Source organism: Amblyomma maculatum, chromosome 6 (assembly GCF_055883805.1).
Source record: "Amblyomma maculatum isolate TAMU_Amacu chromosome 6, ASM5588380v1, whole genome shotgun sequence".
NCBI classification, from domain to species: Eukaryota; Metazoa; Arthropoda; class Arachnida; order Ixodida; family Ixodidae; genus Amblyomma; species Amblyomma maculatum.
Window position 1 is genome coordinate 175,180,826 of NC_139349.1, and position 24,784 is coordinate 175,205,609.

Here is a 24,784-nt window from a genome sequence, read left to right on the forward strand (position 1 = left end):
TGGTTACGTTTGGCAAAGACGGTACATATATATTTCACTGATCAAGTAACACTTAAAACCATTCGTGTCTGTGAAGAAGAGATGTCGTGGCTTAGTCACATGCCAAAGACGTGTATTGTAATAACGAAGTGATTGCCCACTGACATTTACCAAAGCGCAGCCATAAGAGGAAAGCTATGCTGCTTTCTCAGAAACTTTGTACTAAAAGGAGAATTAAACATGGTCCGGAGCTCAAACCTGGGAACTTGAGCCTGTCCGGTTCAATCACTCTACCAATTGAGCTAACAAGGACGGCTGCTAAAAGGCAGGACGACAGCCAATTAATCAATTACTCGAAGTGGTATCTGTGTTAGTCAAAATTTTAGGGGAATTCCGCAAGTTGATTTGTAGTAAGAAAGTGGTTGAATCTGGCTTTCAACGCAGAGAGAGAGGCTCAGAAAGGAGCGAAATGACAGGATAGAGCGCTAAAAATTCATTTCTCATGATATATAACTTGTTTATATACAGCACCTGCTTGCATCAACAAAACGGAAAGACATTTTCGCACGCGCAGCGCTAACTGGTTGAGTATCAATAGATAATCCCTGTTCAACACGAGCGATAGGTAAAAAAGCAGCGGTATTGAGCAGGTCTCCATGCCAGCGACTGTTTTCATGGTAGCGTACCGTTATGATTTGAGTCACTGTCGGCCTCCTTTCAATAGCTGCACCAGCCTCCACATGATGATGAGGAACCGGTCCCTGATCCAGTAGTGCGCACTCTGTGGCTTAAACGGCATCATTTTGACAAACGTGAAGTAACATCCTTCGAAACTGGCCATCTCGGCCCTCCGCGCGCCGATGGTTTCAGCCAGAGTGCCCGTCACGTACACATCTTCAGGAAGGACCGGAGGTTGCGCCACGGACGCTCTAAGCAGAGGCAGCATAACGCGGCGCGTGAGCATGTATGCGCACCCGGACAGGAACCCCGCCTGGTCTGGGCACCGCCTCGTCGAGTGGTGTGGCGGTGGTTCTTTACACGGTTCGCCGCGGAGGGAAACGAACGAACCGAACATGTCGAATTCCGACGACAGCTGGACGTTGAGGTTGTAGGAGCCCTCCAGGTAGCGACCGTTGACGCGTCCTTCGTCGGTGATCTTCACCAGGAAGGGTGCGGACGGGCAGAACTCGGCCACCCATCGCAACAGCATGAGGGTCATCAATGAAGAGCTCTCGGCTCCGCCTTCAAAGTCGGCCAACACCAGGTCCGCGTAAGTATCTCGCTCATGTAGTATGCGCGCGAGCAACGTAGCGTTGGTGGGCTTGCCCGAGAAAAAAACGAGCTTGACGCTGGACGTGTCGTTGCGAAACACCCACATGTCAGAACGAATGATGTTCCTATGATAAGCGGCCTCAGGCAGTGAGCTGACGGCGACGACATACTTTACTGGAACAGATGACTTGCTGCATATTTCTGGAAGCGAAGCGGCGAATGTCCAGCCAAAACGAGGTGAGCTTTCGATGCCCTCGAGAGAAGAATTACCAATTGAAGACGCATCCGGGACATGCTGTTTGCAATCAGGGCAGCGTATGAATCGGCCGTTGTGCAAACACTTCTTCCCATGACAGGAATTGCTTGTTCCAGCCAACAGATAGTCCGGGTGCAAGGCAAGGTGGAGGAGTCCAGTGAAACAAACAGCCAGAACGAGGAGTCGTACCTAGATAAAAGATAAAGAAGATCAAAAAACGTTGAAGAATGATGTGTTGTGCCTAAATTATTCAGGTGCAAAAGCAAGTACAAAACGTGTTCCCGTAAACCTCACAGAATTTTTTGTTATAATTGTGAGATAAATCACCGCTTGTCATTATTCAGATCCCGAATGATATTTTTCCTGAAGCCTGTGGATTGACTAATTTAGAGCGAGATCCTTGAGATATGGGTCTATTTTTCACCCTCCCTTGAGTAACTATAAAATACCTTATGCCATGACCGCCATTAGAATTGATTGTTAGCATCATCATCATCTTTTACACCACCACTATCATTATAGTAGACGCTTGCCTGTCTACCAATCTATCTTGCCATCTTTATTACCTTTGTTTGCAGCATCTTAACGCTCTCGGGGATGATTGATAACCACGGAGTGATCAGTGGCTACAGCCATATTCCTGAGGCACAGCCTCCCTATTTCTTAAACGCATGAGCGCCTACTGCCAAGTCGATAAGTGTCGTATAACGGAGCACAGCGGCGAACTGTGCGAGAATACACGCGTGCACGCTGTCAGCAGTTCAATGCAGTTGTCTCGTCCCCCCCGCCAGCTGGATGAGCTGGTGCGGTTAAGGCTGCTAGGCTTTGTCCAGTTGCAACGCTCAGCGGTCAGTATATGGATGCGCGCCGGAACCCATATTGTGGGGTTGCTAATCCCTAGGGAGTTGTCAGCGTACTCCCTGTGGCATTGTGAGTGTGCCACCACCCACGTAGCTCGTTTCCTGAAACTGGGGCAGGTCCGGAGGGGTCCGGACTGGGAACGTGGAATCCGGTTAAAAGCCGAACAAATTCCAAAGCCCCTCGGTGCGGAGAGCGCATCTCGCAGCCGCAGACGCGTAGGTTTCCGTTGCCGAAGAGAACAGATCCTCGCGGGGAGGCGGCTGGGGGGAACCAAGTCCATGTTCTGGGAAACTTGCCTTTAGGCTCGAAAAGGCGAAAGAGCTGATGGCAGAGTAATCTTTGTGATCTCTAGTAAGCCAGAAACTTGGGAAAAGAACAGTGGTAGCACTTAGTGCTAAAGCACCTGTGCCCTTCACAGTTAGTATCTTCAACGAAAACGCACAATTACTCAGGCGAGCTGGAACATGCGATTATATGAGTCAGTTGGCTGGCCGAGGGAAAGCCCAGCCGGCTGTCAAGGGAACGACGACACTGCTCGCGCAATAAGAGAGGAACCGCGGCTCGCTGACGTGGAGCCTCTCCATGGGGCAATTCCTTGCAGAACCGAGGTTGGTAGTGCTGGCCAAGGGAACGCCCAGCCAGCCGCCTACAGGTGGCTCTGTCCGTGTACTACGTAAGGAACCGCTGCTTGCTGACTAAGGCTTCAGGCAAGGGGTTCAGAACCCCTTGGTATTGGGCGGTATAATGCTTCCCGAGGGAAAGCCCAGCCCGCTGCCAAGCGCCCGGTGGCGCTGCTCGCGTAGTACTAAAGAAACCGCGGCTCGCTAACTCAGGATCATAAAGGAGAGGGGGCACCCCTTTGTGCTGTACCTTTGTAGGTGCGCGCACGACTACTGAGCTGACATAAGCGGACCGGTTGAACCCGGATGGGGCCCTGGCGAGTAGCCGTATAACATGCTATGTTGGAGAGAAAACTGGAAACCACTGAGGGTCTACAACAGGGAAGGGACCATGGGTACCGCTTCTAAGTACCTCGAAGTAGGGCCAAAAGAATCACAGTACGGCGAAATGTCCCTCTCTGGTGACCCTAGTAGAATCTGGGTGGGGGAATCTGACTTCGGGGATGAGGAGCCCCAAAGTGGCCTAGCAACCTTTCTCTGGTAACGGAGACTCGGCGAACGCGATGTGGTTTGTGAATTATCTTGAAGGCCAAGGGCCGTACATTTCTGCTAAGGCGAGGGCTCGTCTTCTACTGAGGCCCGCAAAGAAGATCGACTCGATCAGGATCATTACAGAAAACCCACGCTGCCCCGATCCCCCAACTCCCATAACCCCTACCCTACCTCCTACTTCCCTTTTCCAAGTCCCATCCCCTCCTACTTCCCAGGGGAGGCCCGCTCTCCAGCTGTGGACCGCTGTGTAGCATTCCCACGTTTTTTGGGAGCATTCGGGATCTTTTGGCTACGGGTGCACGACACAGACCAAGCTTGTCTTTTGGGATCAAATCTTTTATGTTCGATTGGATTAAGCCTGGTATACCTAGTGGCACGGGCATAGGCACATCATTCTGCTTTCCTTTTGGTTGCCTAACCATATTTGATGATGTTTTCCACCAGGCTGTTCCGGGTTACTTAAGTGGAACCAAAACTATTATTCATACAGCCCTATTTCTTTACGTAGGTACCACATGCCTAGATGCGACATTGTACAAGAATATCTAAAGGTAACAGAACATGGTTCATTGCCTGGAAAATCAGTGGCTTCCGGGCATCGTATGTGCACATATTTGATCACGGAACTCAGGATTAAAGCAGAGAAGCCAATGCGAGGCATGACGGAACGTTTTTTCGCCGCTTGCTACTGAAACGTCTTGTTCACGCCACATGGGAACCAAGTACTACCGTGAAATTAGTACCATGAAATTTATTTAACTGAGGATGCGAGCTTGCACGCAACCGCTCAGGCTTACTTCCGACTTCATTCATGCTTTTACCTTTAGTCTCCTAAAGGATAAGGTGCGCACTTGCAAGGCATGGGGATCTGAAAGATGACTAATGCTTCACGTTTCCTGCGGCGCAGTCTGTCCTACTCTGACCCTATCTTTTCCCGGAGTAAAATGAGCTTCGGCATCTATTTACTCTATAGGACCACAGAGTGTGGTGTGCATGTCATTGTCCCATTAACCTATTCGGTAGCTTAGCAACGGCTGGCGTCACAGTTGCTATGACAGCTGTGACGCGAGCGAGGCATGACGGAACGTTTTTTCGCCGCTTGCTACTGAAACGTCTTGTTCACGCCACATGGGAACCAAGTACTACCGTGAAATTAGTACCATGAAATTTATTTAACTGAGGATGCGAGCTTGCACGCAACCGCTCAGGCTTACTTCCGACTTCATTCATGCTTTTACCTTTAGTCTCCTTGTGCAGTTTCTCCACAGTCTCCTTTCTTGTAGAAGGCAGCACCACGCAGCACCCATGACGACACGCACGCGGTGTCCGCTGTACACAAAGAGGGAGCCAGGAACTTAATCCAGCGAAACCTGATTAGCGAATGAGATACTGCACCTTCGAAACACTTCCGCTTGACAGCGCTTTTTTAATGTTCATTAAGTTCAGATGCACAAATTACATCTTTATCAAGACATTAGAATTCACCCGCATTTATTTCGTGAGGGTTATTTTATTTACAATTCATTTCTACCTTGGTGATAGTACATATATACCTACAATTAGTTTAGCAATTCATATTGAGGCGAAAGCCTTTCTAGGCTCATGGAATGATATCCCATGCGCGAGAGCTGTAGGCGAGATTTGTGCGCGAGATTTGTGATATTCTGCGAGATTCCACAAGATGTGTTCTTGTCTATCGTTCCTGTCATTTGCAATCCCACACTTCAGCGCGCGCCAAGGAAGGCCATGTGGGAGGAGCGATGCTGTACGGTCTGTGAGAACTTGCCGGTAAAAGTGCGATCGATACTGCGCCTTCCTTTTCCTATAAACGTTGTCTCCTTCCTCAGTCCTGTGCCTGCTGCGGTTTTGAAGCGCAGAGTGAGGTGGTGAAGGGTGGCTGTTGCTGACCCTTCGGGGCTGGGACGGGTAGGTCAACGCCGCTTGCGGCGGGGGCTATAGCCAGCCGCTGAATTTTTATCTGTTGTAGGCCTTCATTGCACCCGCCAGCGCTTCGGTGGTGGGTGATGGGTGCTGCGACGCGCATCTTTCCCTCTTCTTTTTCTTCTCTATTTTCTCTACTATCCGCACTAGGCAGCGCTTTAGGCAACGAAAGTGGGCCCCGCCTGGGTGGTGCAGTGGTAAGACGCCCGACTGCTAAGCCAGAGTACCCGGGTTCGAACCCGACCTCTGGGGCGGCACTTCGATGGAGGCGAAACGAAGAGGCGTCCGTGTGCTGTGCGATGTCAGCGCACGTTAAAGATCCCCAGGTGGTCGAAATTACTCCGTAGCCCTCCACTACGGCTCCTCTTTCTCTCCTTCCACTTTCACTCCCACCTTCCTCCCTTCCCTTAAGGCGCGTTTGCGGTGTCCACAGAAAACAAGTGAGACAGTTACCGCGCCTTTCCCTTCCTATAAATAAATCAGGTGGCTCAGGTACAGAGCCAGTAGCAGGCCCGTGCATTTTCTTTTCCTTCTTCCTACAGCCACAACAACGACGAGAGTCGGAGCTGAGCTTCGCGTGAGCCGGTACAGAGATTTGTCAGTTCTGCGCATGCGCGAAATCGAATGACATCTGCCGTATGCCGCGTCCGAGTGACGTCACAACCAAGGACAGCTACGCAGCCCCCTCGCCAAGCTCTGCCGGCGTTGCCTAGCAACGCTTAAAGGTGTGCGACTCCTCCTCATTAAAAGAAAAATTAGTCTTCATCCGGGAATCGAACCTCCATTCTTTGGATCCCCAGCTGACGGCTTCACCGCTGTACCACGCCCCGGGTCGTGAAACGCTGTTCATAATTCCGCTTGTCTACCTTGAGGATGATAGCGGGATTCCGCGAGTGACAGATACTGCGATTGGCGTGCAATTTTAAAGTACCAAGGACTAAAATAGTTAAGTCACTAAAATAGGGTAACGTAAAGGATGTGACGTCCCCATCTGCGTCAGCTATGAGGACCACGCGGGAACGACTGCGCTCCAACGCCACCGGGCGGCACTTCTTGCCTTCCGCGAGTGGCAGATGTGGCGCGTTTCCTTTCCTGTAAACGAACTACAGAACGCCGGTGAACTTAGACGCGCTCAACATGGAAGCGAAGGAGAGTTTAGCTGCTGGCGAACGGCGGAGAAGACTGGAGAAAACTTCTGATCTCGAGGTAGTCACTACTTGTCGCTACGTATATCCAGGCATAGCAGAGCTAAGCATTGTTTTTTTTCTTATGTCTCACCGACTGGCCTACACATCTACTCTCCTAAATTTTAATTATATGAAGCACTGCAACGAACGCTGATAAGAGGCGAATGATGAGAAAGAAATGATAGGAGTGGAAGGGTAGGCTTTCGCCATTTTCTTCTTAAGAGATATCTAATAGATCCTTTAATTTTTAAATTATGATATTGATTTCATTGTGAAGGCACTTTAAAGGAGAAGCTGCACATATCAGGAGACATATATGTATCCTGATATGTGGGGCTTCACCTTTAAAGTGCCTTGCTCTTAAAAGAGCAACACTTGAATGGGAACCGGATTCGGACTAATAAAAGCGGCACCCCGAATGGTACTTGAAGTCAAAAGTTTGACGGAAGCCGTCTGGTCGGGATGGGACATGACGAAAAATAAACGACACCGACCAAAAGAAGAAAGATAGAATGACGTTTTGGCTCCCACACGGGAGCCTTGTTCACAATGAGGCGAAACGGGAAACCGTTGCCTTAAATACGGCGCATCACAGAACCCAGACATCTTGCGTACACATGGGGCAGATTACCATGATTACGGTTTATCGTATTTGCTGTAGTCTGAATGATCAGCGACTCAAGATAGAGCCGTGATGCTCTCTTCCTTTCTTTCGCTATCACACGTGCCTGTGCCCAGTCAATGTTGTGTTTGGCAGATACCGAATGTTCGGCCAGCGCGTTCGAAGCCACCCGTTGTTTCCTCACGTCGTTTTGATGATCGCGCAATCTTCTTTCCAAAATCCCCTGACTCGCCAATGTACACAGCGGCGCAGTCGGCACATGGGATTGCGTATACGACGCCTGGGAACTTTTCCTTTCTGAGTGGGTCCTTGCACCAATTCTCCCCTGAGCTTGTGGGCTGGCACATGCGCAGTCTGCACGTCGTAGCGACGCAGTATACGTGCCAGCGTTTCACTAACGCCGGGGACATATGGAATCGATGCCCGCTTTCGGGTGCCTGGGGTCCGATGCAGCGCAGGGCGTGCAAGCTGTCGTTCCACTGAGTCAATAAAATGTCCGGGGTAGCCGCAAGCAGACAAATCATGGCGTGTGCGTAAGGTGTCAGCACACCTATCTTCTCTTTTTGTGCATATTCTTTCGTTTCGACGGAGGAGCGAGGCAACCACGGAACGCTTTTGGAAAACAGGGTGAACAGAAGTGAAATGAAGGTAGTGGCCGGTGTGCGTTGGTTTTCGGTATACGTTGAAGGTTAGCCCTGACGGTTCACGGGAGACCAGTACATCCAGGAATGGGAGGAGGCCATTGACTTCTTCTTCAACAGTAAACTGTATTGCTGGTTCCATACTGTTAAGGCCATAAGTCAATGGCCTACCAAAGATCCACAAGCATGATGTCCCGTTGCGTCCTATTGTGGACTTCACGCGTTCCCCCGTCGATGTTTTTGCACAGAGTTATCTCGCCACTCGTCGGCAGGAGCCCCACGCACATACGAAACACCTAAGACTTCATAGAGAAGGTCCGAGACCTTGAAATCGACACGGGGGAGATCATGGTCTCGTTTGATGTAAAGTCCCTGTTTACAAGCGTGCCGATAGACCTTGCTGTGGATGTCTGCACCTCCGCCCTCGAAACTGACCGCACGCTACCAGAAAGGTCTCCCTTCGAAGTACAAGATTTGGCTAGACTTCTTCGCTTCTGCCTCTCAAACACTTAGTTCACTTTTGAGCAAGTGAACAAGCAGATTCACGGAGCCGCAATGGGGGCATCGATTTCGGTCACGGTGGCCAATTTGACAATGGAAAACCTCGAGACTCGGGCTCTAGCATCGTTCACGCGTCCCCCCAAAGTTTTTCTGAGATACGTGGACGATTGCTTTTGTGTCTTGAAAAAAGAAACGCTGGACGCTTTTAGCCTACACCTTAACAGTATGGAACCAGCAATACAGTTTACTGTTGAAGAAGAAGTAATCATGGTAATCTGCCCCCTGTGTACGCAAGATGTCTGGGTTCTGTGATGCGCCGTATTTAAGGCAACGGTTTCCGTTTCGCCTCATTGTGAACAAGGCTCCCGTGTGGGAGCCAAAACGTCATTCTATCTTTCTTCTTTTGGTCGGTGTCGTTTATTTTTCGTCATGTCCCGAATGGTACCCATGGAACATAGCACAGCCATTGTATTGATTACCTTTCCTTGCTTTAGTTCCATAACCGAAGCCAAAACGCTAGGTGCGGCGGCTAGCGCAGATTCTGTAGTAGTAGACCTGGCGTCGATTGAGCCAGTGACTGATATTGACAGGAATAAAAACTGAACACAGCGGGAATAGAATGAAAATATTGTACTCTGGCAATACGCCGTGCAGTCCCATGGGACTGCGCCGCCCGACCGTTGTTCGCAATAGCTTGACCCAATAACGAACTAATCGGCCATTCGGCGGCGGTGGGAAGTCGGCGAATCGCTTTCGCGTGCGACAAGCGCTGGCGTCTTGAAGAGATGAATTCAGTCACTGGTATGCTTACGCTAACTCTATGTTCCACAGCACCACAAATTTCTGCGAAAACAATAACAGTATAAGAGCATCGAATCAATCGGGCTATAAACTATGTGACAATGATAAAAGGGTGGCTAGTAAGTTGTACAGTCTTTGTCAAAAGTGTAGGGCCCAGGGGTTCTGCTTCTGAGCCTCTTCGTGTGGCTTGTAATTCATTCTTAGAGTTGTGAATTTCTGGATGGTAAGAAGCTTTTCTGTCCTACCCTCTCCAGTGGCCTCCCCTGGTGCTAAATCAGCGCCACTACACGGCTCACAAGCAGACCCCTAGGCTCTACACTTTTGACAAAGGCTCTACATCATGAATGCATCAGACGCGACCTATACTAAGGCTGAAAGACGAAAAGGGGGATGTAAGAAAAGCTTGTAGCAACGTCTAAGCAACGTTTGCAGTCCCGAATGCAGCGAATGCGCTATATGCTCTAGGATGTTACTTACAACTGCCTGGAGCGCCTCAAAGAATAACACATTTTGGCGTCTTCCTCCTCTTTGGCTTCCAAGACTCTCGTAGCGCTTAACAATGCAGCGCAACAATGACGCTCATTTTCGACGCTTTCTCTCACGTGAAAAATATGAAAAATAATATATTCATAAATACTCAAGAAGATGAAACATTTGCGGCATGAAAGATTTAGTATGACTCTGCAATAGTATACTTCCTTGCTCGCCTATTCCTTATTAGTACTTTTCCTTACTTCCCTATTTTTATATATTCTTTTCTACTGTGTATCGATTTCCTTCCCCTTGTTCTACTCGGTATTTTGTTTTATACAGAATATTTATAAAGCAAGAGTCTTTCACAAACCTATATTCGAGGAGATCAGACGCTTCAGTCGGACACACATAACAGGCATTCTTCTTCTTCTAAAGCGAAAGCAAACCAATTGTTTCGTTTTTTTATCATTCACGTACGTAAAGCCAGAGACAGCTGAATGCTACGCTTTAGAAAAATATCACTGGTTCCGGTGGCTACTACCATGCAGGCAGGAGTAATAAAAAGGAACGTTACAGTCGATCAACGTAGTTTGTGCGGCTGTATACGAGTTGGTGGGTTGAGTCACCCTGCTATTTGCGTTCTCAGCCCGCAGTTTCAGATGCCAGATGACCGATATTTGCTTCATGCAATATGTTACACTGTGGGTGTATGATACCGGGAGGTTTCTACAGGTGGTTGGGTGGGTAGAGTCCTTTGGCAGGTTGTATGGAGGCAGCCCTTTGTAAGTTGAGGTTGCCATGTGGAAGGTGGGAAGGTGGAAATGCACTTTCGGGTCTGGAAGGACATGCTTCATAGTAAGCGCGTGACACTTTCTCTGATAATGAGCACTTTCATGCTTCCCAATTACGGAGGAAAGAAAACACACGGCTACGTTTTCCACAGCCACGTCGTAAAATCACCATATTCTGACCTATCTTTATACTTTTCTCTTCCGCCATTTCAGTACGTCGTATGTTTATTTCGACTGAAGAGCTGTGCCGTTCCTCTACCGGACTTTTGCACGTTATGATGATTTGTCCAGCAGGGCCTGTTGTCTAGGGCCCGGGCCCTGTGTGACAGCAACTACACACTCACAGGCTCATGTGCGCGTTTCCAGGACACCTACTCAAAACAACACAAAATTGGGTATTTGTGAATGCGATGAGGTACACTACTGAGCCAAATGCGCAGCTCCTTCAGCAGCTGGTCACCGGTTCGGGAAGAGGAAACTAATTATAAAAACGATGTAACAACGTTCATAGTGGGTTCTGAGAATTATTCGTAAAGCAAAGAAATTGACCCACTAAGGACGTTGAGAAATTGGTTTCGTTAGTCAAAAAGTGCGTAATTGTCCCACCGACCCTTTTTTACGCAATTTCAGTTCAAATCTCCATTTAGCACCATATTTCCCCTGCACAAATGTTTGCGTAGGACGAGCCCTGCTCCGCGCAAGCCGTACATAGTGTGCCATTAAGTATACGAGTAGCTGGGGCGGGGTAGAGTCAAACAGAACAAAACTGGGTTGGAGCGCATTTGAACATTATTCTCGGGCAGTGCATTGCAGTTTACCAATGTCCCTTAGTAGGAAAGTATGTAATGAATTTATCTTACTGGTACTCATTTATTGGGCAGAATCGTAGAGGCTAACAAAACGAGTGGAACTAAGGACAACGCACAGCGCATTGGAAAAGAGAAATATGGGTGTGACGTCATGAGACAGGAGACGTGCAGAGTGGCTAGGGAGCAAACGTGAGTTAAAGATATTTTACTAGAAATCGAGATGAAATGGATATGAAAATGTAATGAGAAGGCAAGATCAGCCATGGTTTCGAAAGATGACAGAGTGGATTCCAAGGAAAGGCAAGTGTAGCAGGTGTCTGGCGGCAGCATATTAAATGGGCGGATGAGAATAGGAAGATTGTGGATATGAAATTGAAGCAGATGGCCAAGGATCAGATTTATATTAAGGATACGAGAGATACCTCCACCCTGAAGGGAGGTAGTGCGACCGGTGTTCAATCATTATGTGGCAATTGTTATACTAGGCGCGATGTAAGACGTGTTTTGGAGCGGAAGCTCCACTTCTCGTATGCAACAATCAATTCCACATCGTTCCGCGCCAGTGAATGCATGCGCCTAACCACGTGACTCGGCAGGTGAACCTAACCAAGTGACTCGCATGTGTGGTAAATCCGTCAAACAATTGAACTCCTTATATTCGAGAGTTAGGGTGTACATTCCTACGCCGATGTAGACGCAGTCATCTTCCTGAGCACTTGGGTTTTAGAGACGCTAGCACTCGGGTGAATGAATGTGCAGTGCAAGATTGGTGGCTGAAAAGCAGAAAGATCGCATAATGTAAGAACGGAAGAAATGAAAATTTAGTGACCGAAATGAGATGAGTTGACGGATTTTTAACAATATTCAAAATATATGAAAAGGAAAGCCTAGCATGAAGCAAACTGCCACCTCCAGTTTTCAAAAAAAGACGCTCTTATAATCCATCCATCTACCTCTCACCGCGGTTGCGCTTAACTACATGACTCGCCGTTCGGCTCCCTGCCTCGCATAGCTATGAAAAACCGGTAGCAAGTGCTAATCGTTGGGCTGTGCATCGAATAGGCCGGATCTCCCTACCTTGCAGATTCGCGGCGTTAATTATTTGGACACATAAAAATATCACGAATGAAAAAGGTGATGTGCCCTCGATATATTTAAACATAGGGACCCAACAGTGAGATAAAAACTGCATCTTCGTTTCCTTAAAAACAAACTTAAAGAAGAAAGTATAAGAAAATTGTGAAATGAAAAGGCGACGTTAAATGTGATATCGCGTTACTCTTATGGCGTAACTTGAACGTCCCTCTAAGTCAAACCACCAAATTATGTACAACCTTGATAAGTAAGCACAACTGTGCTTACTTTCGCTCGTATCACCAGGTTTAAGCCGTGCCTAAATACACCAAAATTGTTTCATAAATACTGTAAGGTAACGCGAAGGTCGGACTTGGGGGATCAGGCTTTATTGCAGACCTGAAGCCTTGGTCGCACACTGCAGCCAAACACACTCCGCGATGATGATGGGTATCTACAAGAGGGAGCAGGATGAAGATGAAGCAGCACGTTCAGTCGTGTGGAAGATGAAGCGCCACACAGTGCTCACACTATTTCGCCCACGCAGTTAAAGCGGCCAGCCTGGCCGCAGTTAGTCCGCAGGATTGCGCCGAATAAAAGGTTTCATACGTGAAACGTGGACAACTTCAGTGCCACGGTAACGACTGTCCGGAGGAGGGTGAACAGGGGAGACGCGATAGTTGACCGGGGAGGTTTTTGCAAGAACTGTGTAAGGACCAATGTAACGGTGCTGTAACTTGTCAGAAAGGCCAGGAGTGCGTAATGGGGTCCAAAGTAACACCTCGTCGCCGGGACGGAACGAAACTTGGCGATGGGTTGCATCATAGCGGCACTTGCGGTCTTCCTGGCTGGCTTCCGTGTTGACGCGAGCAAGCCGGCGAGATTTGGCCACTCGGGAAAGGAACTGGTCAGGAAGAGAGGGTGAGGAACTGGCATGTGTAGAAAGGAAAGAGGCGTCAAGAAAGGTAGCAGGAGAACGGCCGTAAACGAGGAAAAACGGGGTGTAACCTGTGGTCCGCTGTACAGCCGTATTGTAGGCGAACGTAACAAAAGGAAGTATTACGTCCCAGTTTCGGTGGTCCTGGTCGACGTACATAGACAACATGTCAGAAAGCGTGCGGTGGAACCGCTCAGTCAACCCATTGGTCTGGGGGTGATAGCTGGAGGTCAATTTGTGATGTGTGGTTGAGGCCTCAATAACTTCGGCTACAATCGTCGACAGAAATGTCCGACCACGATCGCTGAGAAGCACTTGAGGGGCCCCATGGCGTAGTACGAGCGATTCCAAAAAGAAGGTCGCGACCTCATGTGCTGAGCCATTAGGCAGAGCAGCGGTCTCAGCGTAGCGTGTTAGGTGGTCGACGGCGGTGACGATCCAGCGATTACCTCGTGCGGACAATGGAAGTGGCCCGTATAAGTTGTAGGGCTCGTGGCGCGCCGCGCATTCGAAGGCCGCGCCACTTCCCAATGCTCCCTGCGCGCGTGCCTGTTTCCCTCTCCCCACTCGCGCGGGGATAACCGGTCCCGCGCGAGGGGGCTATAAAAGAAGGCACGCGCCGCCGTCGCGCTCTCTGCTTGGTCCCTGGCGCTTCCTGGTCCCTGGCTCGTCGCTCCCGCTTCCCTCCCGGCTCTCCACGGAAACGACCCGCAGCCACCCGGACGACAAGATCCCTGTGAGATAAAGAATGTTCGTTACACGGCCCACTGTGTGTTTTGTCGCGCGCATGGAGCAAGCGGATCAGTACAACAAAGGTCGTCGTCACGTCGTTTTCAACACGGGCGACTTGGTACTGAAAAGAACGCACCCGCTTAGTAACGCAGCGCGTGGTTTCGCCGCGTCGCTAGCGCACAAGTGGGTTGGACCGTTCGAAGTTACGGCACGGACAACGCCACTCACCTACCAGCTGCGGTTGTTGGCGAGCGGTGAAACCGCTGGTCCGGTGCACGTCGCAGACTTGAAAGCTTACCACCTTCGCAAGGACGATAACTGCGAAGCGGGGGAAGCTCAAAACGATGCAGGTAGCAACCCGGTTCGCAACCGACGCTATAACCTAAGGCCAAGGTAGTGCACTACTTTGTCTAACGTCTTTGCTTCTTTCAGAATGCATTCTGATAAGATTTTGCAGCAGCCAGATGAACCACCGTCGCTGGGGCGGGAAACCGCACCGAGCGCTTGGTTCAAGGAGGGGCCACTTAAACAGGGGGTACCCCCTAGTTTGTGGCCCATTATTGTGACCAGCGCGGCCATGCTGGCCGTCTTCAACGCGTCTGGAGTGGAGCCCGCTGCCCAGGCCTGGAGTACGGGCCTCAGGAAGCCAGGTGTGCCCGGGGCGAAAACGCCTGCTGCAATGTACATCCAGCACGGCGCCACGTGGCAAGGGGTCCACGATGCAGAGCAGCAGCTCAGGGCCGCTGCCAGGCGTATCCAGGGCCAAGCCCAGCTGCGCTGTGACCCCGAGGATGTGGCCGCTGCTGGAGAGGGACCAGCCGGAACAGCCCCGCCATGCCTGCTGCTTCTCCCGTCCCACGGACCAGCTAAGATGGCATCCCGCCAGAGCCAGGCGACAAGCCTTCATATTTTACGCTGACCCGGGCTCGGACATGGACATGGCCCGGCTGTTGGCGGAGCCCGGGTCGGACGCTGAGGGGGGGGAAGATGTAGGGCTCGTGGCGCGCCGCGCATTCGAAGGCCGCGCCACTTCCCAATGCTCCCTGCGCGCGTGCCTGTTTCCCTCTCCCCACTCGCGCGGGGATAACCGGTCCCGCGCGAGGGGGCTATAAAAGAAGGCACGCGCCGCCGTCGCGCTCTCTGCTTGGTCCCTGGCGCTTCCTGGTCCCTGGCTCGTCGCTCCCGCTTCCCTCCCGGCTCTCCACGGAAACGACCCGCAGCCACCCGGACGACAAGATCCCTGTGAGATAAAGAATGTTCGTTACACGGCCCACTGTGTGTTTTGTCGTGCGCATGCCTCGGGCAGAGGAATCGCCCACAAAGTCTATGCCAACAACGGCAAAAGGAGTAGCTGGGCAAGGTAGCGGCTGTAGTAGGCCAGCAGGAGGAGAAGTGGGCCGTTTGCGGCTCTGACATGGCAGACAAGAGGCGACGTATTTTGCCACACTTGAGGCGAGGCCTGGCCAGAAGAAACGGCTTTTCACGCGGTGGTAAGTTTTATGAAAGCCTAAGTGACCGGCTGTAGCATCATCGTGGAAAGCCGCCAGGATACGGGTGCGAAGCGCTCTCGGAATAACGGGGACCCAACGGGTGCCTTCAGAGCAATAAATATAACGGGACAGCACGCCGTTGTCAAGTTTGAAATTTTGGAGTTGTCTGCACATCCTAGCGGTAGGAGGGTGAGAAGCACCGGTGAGAAGGTTGATTATGGAAAGACAGTAGGGATCGGCTTGCTGGTGTGAAATAATTGCGTAGCGATCTGGAGCAGCGGCAGGAGTAGCACAGAGGATGTTTGGAGCTCTGGACGACATTGCGACGCCGAGGGTGCACGCAGGAAGGCGCGAAGAAGCACTAGGTGGAGATTCTGGGAGCGGGCAGCGGGAAAGAGCATCGGCATCTCGATGTTTGCGACCTGATTTGAATATGACATCAAAGTGGTATTCCTGCAAACGCAGAATCCAACGGCCCAGGCGTCCAGTCAAATTTTTGAGGGTTGATAACCAGCACAGAGCGTGGTGATCGGTAACGATCGTGAAATGGCGGCCGTAGAGGTAGGGGCGAAATTTCTGAACTGCCCAAACGACGGCGAGGCACTCTTGCTCTGTGATAGTGTAGTTGCGTTCCGCTGGTGTTAGAGTTCGACTGGCAAACGAAATTACTTTTTCCCGAGAAGCGGTGTCACGTTGCAGAAGTACGGCGCCGATACCGAGGCCGCTGGCATCGGTGTGGAGAATGGTAGCAGCAGTGTCGTCGAAGTGAGCGAGAACAGGGTCCGAAGTGAGGGCATTCTTTAGGGTTTGGAAAGCTTTTTCGCATTCTTCGGACCAATTGAAAGTAGTACTGTCGGTAAGGAGGCGGTGGAGCGGTGCAGCAATGGTAGCGAAATTGCGAATGAAACGGCGAAAGTACGAAGACAGGCCAAGGAAACTGCGTAGTTCCTTAGTCCGCTGAGGGCGTGCAAAGTTCAAAACTGCAGCAAGCTTGTCAGGGTCGGGTCGAATGCCATCGCGGCTGACGAGGTGGCCCAGGATCTTGATTTCTTTCTTGGCGAAATGACACTTTTTTGTGTTCAGCTGGAGACCGGCGGATGCCAGGCACGTTAATACTTGATCAAGGCGGCATAAATGATCAGAAAAAGTCGCAGAGAAGATAACTATGTCGTCCAGGTAGCACAAGCATGTTTTCCACTTAAGTCCTCTAAGAACAGTGTCAATCATGCGCTCAAACGTAGCGGGGGCATTACAAAGTCCAAAAGGCATGACATTGAATTCGTAAAGCCCATCGGGAGTAGCGAATGCGGTTTTTTCTTTGTCGGCTTCGTGCATCGGTATCTGCCAGTAACCGGAACGCAAATCCAAAGTGGAGAAATATTCGGCGCCCTGAAGACAGTCGAGGGAGTCGTCAATTCGTGGCATAGGGTAAACATCTTTGCGAGTGACTTTGTTAAGTGCGCGGTAATCAACGCAAAAACGCACGGACCCATCCTTTTTTTTGACCAAGACAACCGGAGATGACCAGGGGCTAGCTGAGGGCCGAATAATGTCTCGTCGGAGCATATCATTCACATTATCTTCTATGATTTTGCGTTCTGATAAGGAAACACGGTAAGGGCGGCGCCTAACAATAGAAGTACCTTCTGTAATAATGCGGTGCTGTGCAGAAGACGTTCGGCCCAAGGTCGGAGAAGTGGCATCAAAGGAGGCTTGGTGTTTTCGAAGTAATTCCTGCAAAGCTTGGCGGTGAGTCGCTGGAAGGTCAGGATTGATGGTGCCAAAGAGAACACAGAGAGAGGCATCGGAAGAAGCTGCTGGTGAGGAAGAGGGGGCGGTAAGGGTGGTGAGGGACACCGGATGAATGTCCAGGGCACAAGGAAGACATGTCCCTTTAGTCAGCACAATGGGCTCTGGAGAAGTGTTCGAAGCAGCGACAAGCGCTGTGCCATGCTCAAACCGGACAAGACTTGGTGGTAGCGCGATTCCACGGGTCAGATGGCGATCAGAAGGCACGATTAGCACATCTCCGTTATCAATGTCAGTAGAAGTAAGCGCGACAAGTTGTTCGCATCCAGGGGGAAACACTGAGTTAGTAGCGGCAAGCAGGCGATGACGGGGCACGGGAGGTTCAGAAGACGGATCGCTCTCGTTCATGTAGATGACCCTGTCGCGACACGAAATGCTGGCTGATGCGGCAGACAGAAAATCCCAGCCTAAAATAATGGGGTGAGCGCACGGTGACATCACGGCAAATTGTACGTGGTGGCGGACACCATCAACAAAAACTCGCACAGTACACTTAGCAAAAGGCCGAATTATTGCCCCATTAGCTCCACGGAGTTCGGGTCCATCATAAGGCGTTTTCACTTTTCTTAAGCGGGAGCACAAGTCAGTGTGTATCACAGAAACAGCGGCGCCCGTGTCAACCAAAGCCTCAACAGATAAACCTTCAACCCACACTAAAATAATGTTCCAGGGACGTTCCGGAGGATTTTTGGGATGGCCGAAGAGTGCAGTTTTCCCTCCTAAAACTGCAGTGGTCAGTTTTCCGATAGGCGGGGGGTCGTCAGAGAAGCTTGACGGAGAGGCGAGGTTGAACGGCGAAAAGGCGAAGGAGAACGGCGTCTTGAAGGCCTGTAACCAGCAGGCGGAGCGGGGCTTTCTGGCGGGGGTGATGAACGTTGCGGATAATCAGGGAATGAACGGGGGTTAGAGCCGGAAAAGCGAGGAGGGTAGTCTGCTTCAAATGTGTCGTAGCCGCGGCGTTCATTCTGGAGCCTGCGACGACAGAAGCGGGAAATATGGCCTCGGTACCCGCAGTAATAACAAACAGGGCGGGTTGGGCGCCAGTTGGGGTAGTATGTCGGCGCCGCGGCAGGTGGTGCCAATGCAGCGACATGAGCAGTGGTAGGCGCCGGTGGCGTAGACGCTCCAACTGCAGGCGGTAAGGTCGTGACCTGGGCGTACGTTGGTACCTGACAGATGGTGGGAGCGACCGATGTTGGGGGCGAATAGGTCATTGAGGCCAGCTCTTCTTTGACAATGCTACGCAGGCCGGCACTTGAAGGATGTGGCTCAGATGCAGGGCGGCACAAATTACCTTGAGCCGAGAGCTCTTCACGAATTAATTCGCGAATAAGTGCACGGAGGTCAGCGTTGGCAGTGAAACCAAATGAAGTGGGATCAGGCTGCAGGCGTATTGACTGTAGTTCGTCAAGGCGTTGACAAGTGGATATGATGGCATCGATTGTGGTAGGGTTCTGCACGGCCAGGGCGTTGTAGGCGAGTGGCCCAATACCTTTAAGGACGTGCCGAACCCGCTCGGCCTCTGGCATTGTGTCATTGATGCGCCGACAAAGTGAAAGTACATCTTCTATATAAGAGGTGTAGGTCTCATTGGGCCGCTGAAGTCGGGCTTCTAGCTTCTTCTTGGCGGACTCCGTCCGAACAGTAGGAGCGCAGAAAATCTGCCGTAAATTTTGTTTAAAGGTAGCCCAGTCCGGAATCGTCGATTCATGATTTAGGAACCACGTTTTGGCCACATCCGTCAAATAAAAGGACACATTAATTAGTTTAAGCGAATCGTCCCACCGGTTGAAAGCACTGACCCGGTCGTAGCTGTCGAGCCAGTCATCAGCGTCGTCGCCTCGGAGACCGGCGAACATCTGCGGGTCGCGCTGACGGCTGCTGACAGTCCAAGTGGCAAGGGGAGCTGGAGTCGAGTTGGTAGAAGTCGAATTAGCGGAGTGGCCCTCTTGAGTCATGACGATGGTGGTCGGGGTCAAACGGCGGCCAGAACGAAGCTCCAGGTGGATGCAGGTGACGAAGCAGCGGGGAAATCAAGGCGCACCTCCACCACGTGTAAGGTAACGCGAAGGTCGGACTTGGGGGATCAGGCTTTATTGCAGACCTGAAGCCTTGGTCGCACACTGCAGCCAAACACACTCCGCGATGATGATGGGTATCTACAAGAGGGAGCAGGATGAAGATGAAGCAGCACGTTCAGTCGTGTGGAAGATGAAGCGCCACACAGTGCTCACAATACCTTTATTGCACGCGGGTGTGATCTCGCTAAAACTCGCACTCGCTAAAACTGGCAGCTGACAAGACAGCATCCAATCAAGTCCTTTCCCAGAACCAGATATGTACTGTGCGGGCTTAAATGCAAAGCAAGATAAATTATTAGCAGCATTTATTAAAGGTTTCACGCCGTTTTTAAATTTAGTTTTATCCCACGCTATGCTTGTAGAGGCACAGTTTTATATTCTTATCGTTTAAAGGGCACGCTGTGCTCTTCCTTACAGTCCGGCAGTCTGTATCCCTTACGAAAGTTGTCCGTATTGCCAACTTACATCTGTTGAATCACAAGCCGTCTTCGTGTAAAGACCTGCTGCTATCAAATTCCTTAGTATGGAAGGTAACTTATTAATTTCACTACTGAAACTGGCACTTTCGTGCACCCTGATACGCATCCTTACCCTGAGTACTGACTTAAACCTATTTTTTTTTTCAATCCATCAATAAGTGCTTGATGCTGCAGTTTATAAATGATCGTTTATTCACGCCTGATAGTTCTTTGCAACACTGGAGTGTTACAGCAATGCCCAGGAGAATCTCTATTAGCAGTAGAGCTGACTTGCTCGAAACACGCGGCAACATAAAGTATTAAGCTACGCCTATGCGAGGGTGTGAAGTTCGCAGAACTTCAGTAGGAGCGTCAACAAAAATTTACTAGCTTTGAGAACGAAACACGCCCTTCGGCGCAGAAACACCAGCGCCATATACGCCTTGCACATGGAAAACGGTCGTGCACCACAAGCGTGAGGGGGTGCTCTGCATTCAGTCCGCCGCGCGAGTACCCTTCCCCAATATTTATGTCCTATCTACTGCGAGCGAACAAAAATTGCGTTGTCAAAATCATCAACATTAGCGAAGGAAAAGAAGAAGACTGTAGCAGCGCCTACTGCTCAATTCACTACGGATTCACGCGAGCCGCGTGCGGATGAGAACAAGTATAGAACCGTCCTGCGAAAGCGACCGCTGGCAGCCGTCGATGGAGACCTCAGTGCCGATCTCTGCAGGAAGTGCCGTTGTTCGACTGGCGGAAGATGGCCTCACCGAGGCCAGGGGCGAAGACCTAGTTGCGGATTCCGGTGGCAAAGGGGAGCAGCTCCGAGAACCGCTGCGCCGAGGGCTCAGGGCTCTACAGCGGCCGCCACCTGATTTCGTTTCCTCTTCGCTCCGGCGCGACGTGTTGATCTTGTCGCGGGCCTGCCTCGCTTTCGCCATCATTGGAGCGGTCGTCGCTACGTTCTACATGGTCGTCATGCGAGTCGTCTTCCTCTCCAAGAAACTGTACGCCGCCTTCTGGGGGTCGACAGGGAACCAAGCGTGACCCCATCCTCGAGGGCTGGCGGCCATTGTTACGGTGCATAACATCCTCGATGCTGGATGCGTACTTGCTGAACAGCACATAGTCCGTTTCGCTGGTGATACATTAAAGGCAGCGAAAAATGACTTTTTTCATTCAGTGACTTGTCGGTGGTTCTTTTCCCTTGGCTTCTAGCCGCCAGCAACTTCCCAGGTAATTAGAGGATTCAACCAGGAGGCCTTAAATCTACGTTCACATCTGTTGGCCCAGCTTCGCTACATCATGACTTAGATGTGCACTAAAAAAAAACACTAAAAAGGGGCAACACAATACATAAGCGCAAGCTAGCAATCACACTTATTTGCACCTTCGCCACAGTCATTGGTCGCAAAAGCACTTGGCTAGGCACATCATAAGTCTTTATGACTTTAACTTCCAATATAAGAAACGAAAAGATGTCCTTATGCGGGCCGAATCACCTCAGTTCCAGATCAGGAGTGGTGTCGCTTTCCCAAAGCGTGCGCATGCCTGAAGCATGAAGTCAAGCCCAGGCCCCAGACACTATCATCGTTAAATGGTTTTGGGGGCTTCTGATAAAATCAAATGAAAGTGCGCTGCGTACACTTGGTCCAGTGCCTTTAGTTACATGCGACTGTAGTCGTCAGGTAACGGTTACTATTATATACCAAAATAACGCTGATATAAAAGTGTGGCTTGGGATGCGCTTGAGTAAAAGAAAAGGTGGTGTATTGGGATATCGCGAACAAGGCATCTATGCAGTCACACCGCTGGCTAAAAATGCCCATGAAGCTCAAATATGCTGCTGTATTCATGCACCTCTTGCTTATAAGTGAGGCAGCTACTTGTTACAATCATAACTTTGACCCCGAAGTAGTACGCAGAGCTGTGCGAAAGGTGCACAAAATGTTTCGTTTTTCGAAACGTAGCGCGATGAAATGAGGCCACAGAAGAAGGCAGAGCTCGTTTTTTCGCGCTATGTTTCAGAAAATGGGAATTCTCCAACTCGCATAGTTTATCATCCTTGTGCATAAAAAGTTTCTTTGTGTTTTCAGAACTTTTCGAACTTAAGTGGTCTGGATGCCACTCTAACGTTGTGGACCCTTAATGACGAGGGCTGGTTCCTATGCAACTAGCCATCAAAACACACTTAGCTTCAGACGGTGTAAATGTCATGAGTGACTGCACTGAGGACCGATTCACACCGTCATTCGCACTGCAGTTCCGAGTACGCAAAATAGAGCATAGTCTTGTCCGAAGCGACCAATGGCTGATCAACCAGCCAAACGCAAAAGCAAACAAGCTCTGTCATGAGCTCCGCGGAACATTTATTGTGCTAGTAAAAAAATGACATTTTCAGTGAGCCTGCTCCGCAATTTATTTCTTTGATTTTGTGAGTGTGGTTCCTTCTTGCTGATATATAGTGTGGTGGCAATAAATAATTGTCACGGTCAATACCTGTTTTAGAATGAAATACAATATGCAAGAATTTTAGCAAGCAATTATCTGCGTTTCTGCCGTGGAACCCATCCAAACGATTTAAAGGAAATCACTTGATATTCCTGCGTAGGAAACCCAAAACGCAACCTGCTTTCGAAGTTGTGTAGTTATTGTACCGATAGCAGCAGAGTTCACTTTTTGTCAAATAAACATCAAGATATTTATATGCAGTGGTGAACAACAAATACCCAGAGGTAATGCTGTAAACAAAGCTACAAGGTGACTTTTTTTTAATGCGAAAACATTACTTCGCTATGTTCACAGATTTCTGTCCGCACACCGCGTCCGCAGGCCTTGTCCGCAGATAGCGTCCGCAGATTGTGTCAGCAGATCGCGTCCGCAGATCTTGTCCGCAGGCCGCGTCAGCAAAATCGTGTCTGCAGCAGTTCTGAGTAATTGAGAAGTGGTAGAGGTGAAGGAGTGATGTCAATCGATAGAGGGTGACGTAATGTTGTTGCCAAGAAAATAATTAGGACAATAAGGTAATTAGGTAATTAGTTACAGGCAAAAATGCAAAAGATGTCCGCAGCAGTTGTGGGTAATTGAGAAGTGGTAAAGGTTAATGAGTGGTGTCAATCGATAGAGGGTGACATGTTGTACCAGAAAAATTAATTAGGCCTATAAATTAATTAGGTAAACAATTAGAGGCAGAAAATGCTAAAGGCGAAGATTGACTCATTAGCCAATGGCTTGGCGCCACATTTGAATGTATCAAACACTAAAGAAGTTTATTAAATCTGTCAATTATGGTGACGTCAATGATGTGACGTCACGCAACTGGAAGTGGAGCCAAAAAAGGTATAGGAAAGGATTGGTGCGCAATTAAGGAGTACCAATGACTAAAATGGGCAATCAAGAAGTGAATTAATGTTACGTAGGGGATGGGACGTCACACAACCGGAAGTAGAGCCGAAAAATGGCATAGGAAGGGATTGATGCGCTATTTGAAAATACCAAAGACTAAAATTGATAACCAAGAAGAAAATAAAGCAGCTAGAAGCTGCCACAAGCAACTAACACCAGCATCCATGCTTTCTGCACTTTCTGCAGGGGGCGGCAGAAAGTTAGGTGGGCGGATGAGGTTAAGAAGTTCACAGGGGTCAAGTGGATGCAGCTAGCACAGAACCGGGTTAATTGGAGAAATATGGGAGATGCCTTCGCCCTGCAGTGGGTATAGTCAGGCTGTTGATGATGATGATAATAATAATAATCCATGCTTTCGCATTACTCCAATGAAGATTATGCAGTGCTCTCATAGCCTCTCATAGCCTGAGTTGCTTTGGGACGTTAAACCCCACAAACCAACCAACCTATTTTTTTAGTAAAGCATATATGGACAGTTTTCCGGAGATTAATCTTCATCCCAGTTAACAATTTTGTCGGTCACACTGTAGAGCGTCACGGTCAGCAGCATTAACACCATATTGGTTTAAAACACAATCATGAGCCTGAATGTATAATATATACCAGCGAAATTGCGTTTATAAAAATGATAAACAAGAGTGACCCTAAAACTGGCCCTTGTAGGACTTCTGAGGTAACAGTAACCTCTTCAGCGAGATCACCACTTACCTCCATCCTTTGATTTCTTAAATGAAGGTACGATTTGATCCATGTGATTACTTTTCTGTTATTATTATACAATGATAATGTTGCTAATAATAAACTATGTGGTACAACACCAAAAGCTTTCTTGAAATCGGGAAACGGCAGTCAACAGAAACCCTTTAATCTAAACAATCAGCTACATCATGTACGAGTTCGGTTATCTATGTGCCCTTGAAAATCTAGTATGAAACCCACGTTGATTATTATAGACAAGAGAAAACTTATTATGCTGATAAACAATATTGGTAAAACGTACATGCTCGAAAAGCTTGCAAGCCGCACTTGTGGAGGAGATTGGGCGATAGTTTGAAGCCTGAGTGCGTGCCCCCGATTTATGAATGGGCATAACATGCGCAATTTTTCAACCATTGGGCACACAATGTCCAAGGTATCTTGAAAAAAAAAAAAAATAAGATAAAGCTATTTCGTCAGAGAACTTGCACAAGAAAGAAATGCATTTGAGAAGCCACCACCAAGTCGACTAGTTTTCATCATTCTAGTAGCATCAGAATTCCATGATGATCAAAAAGAATTTCATCCATGGGCTCAGTGCAGATTGCATCAAGCTTTGCAGTGTCATTGCAACCAACATAGCTAGAAAACAGAGAACCAAAGAAGGCACTTCAATGATTTGCTTTATCGGTTTGTTGACTGATATCGCGCCCCGACATCAGCAGTGATGTCAGTCGCCACCGATAAAAAGGGCGCTGAAATCATCACGCTCTTCAGTGGGCTCGGCAACGC

At 49.5% G+C, this 24,784-nt stretch overlaps 1 protein-coding gene across 1 annotated transcript; it reads right to left on the minus strand.

The window, feature by feature from the left end:
* Window positions 1-679: 679 nt before the first annotated feature.
* Window positions 680-20,832, minus strand: LOC146187448 (beta-1,3-galactosyltransferase 5-like). Its single transcript, XM_084608209.1, has 2 exons — window positions 20,662-20,832; window positions 680-1,696 (listed from the first exon to the last, which is right to left on the minus strand). Exons 1-2 carry the CDS (start codon window positions 20,830-20,832, stop codon window positions 680-682), a joined length of 1,188 nt encoding a protein of 395 aa, XP_084464335.1.
* Between the last annotated feature and the right edge of the window lie 3,952 nt (window positions 20,833-24,784).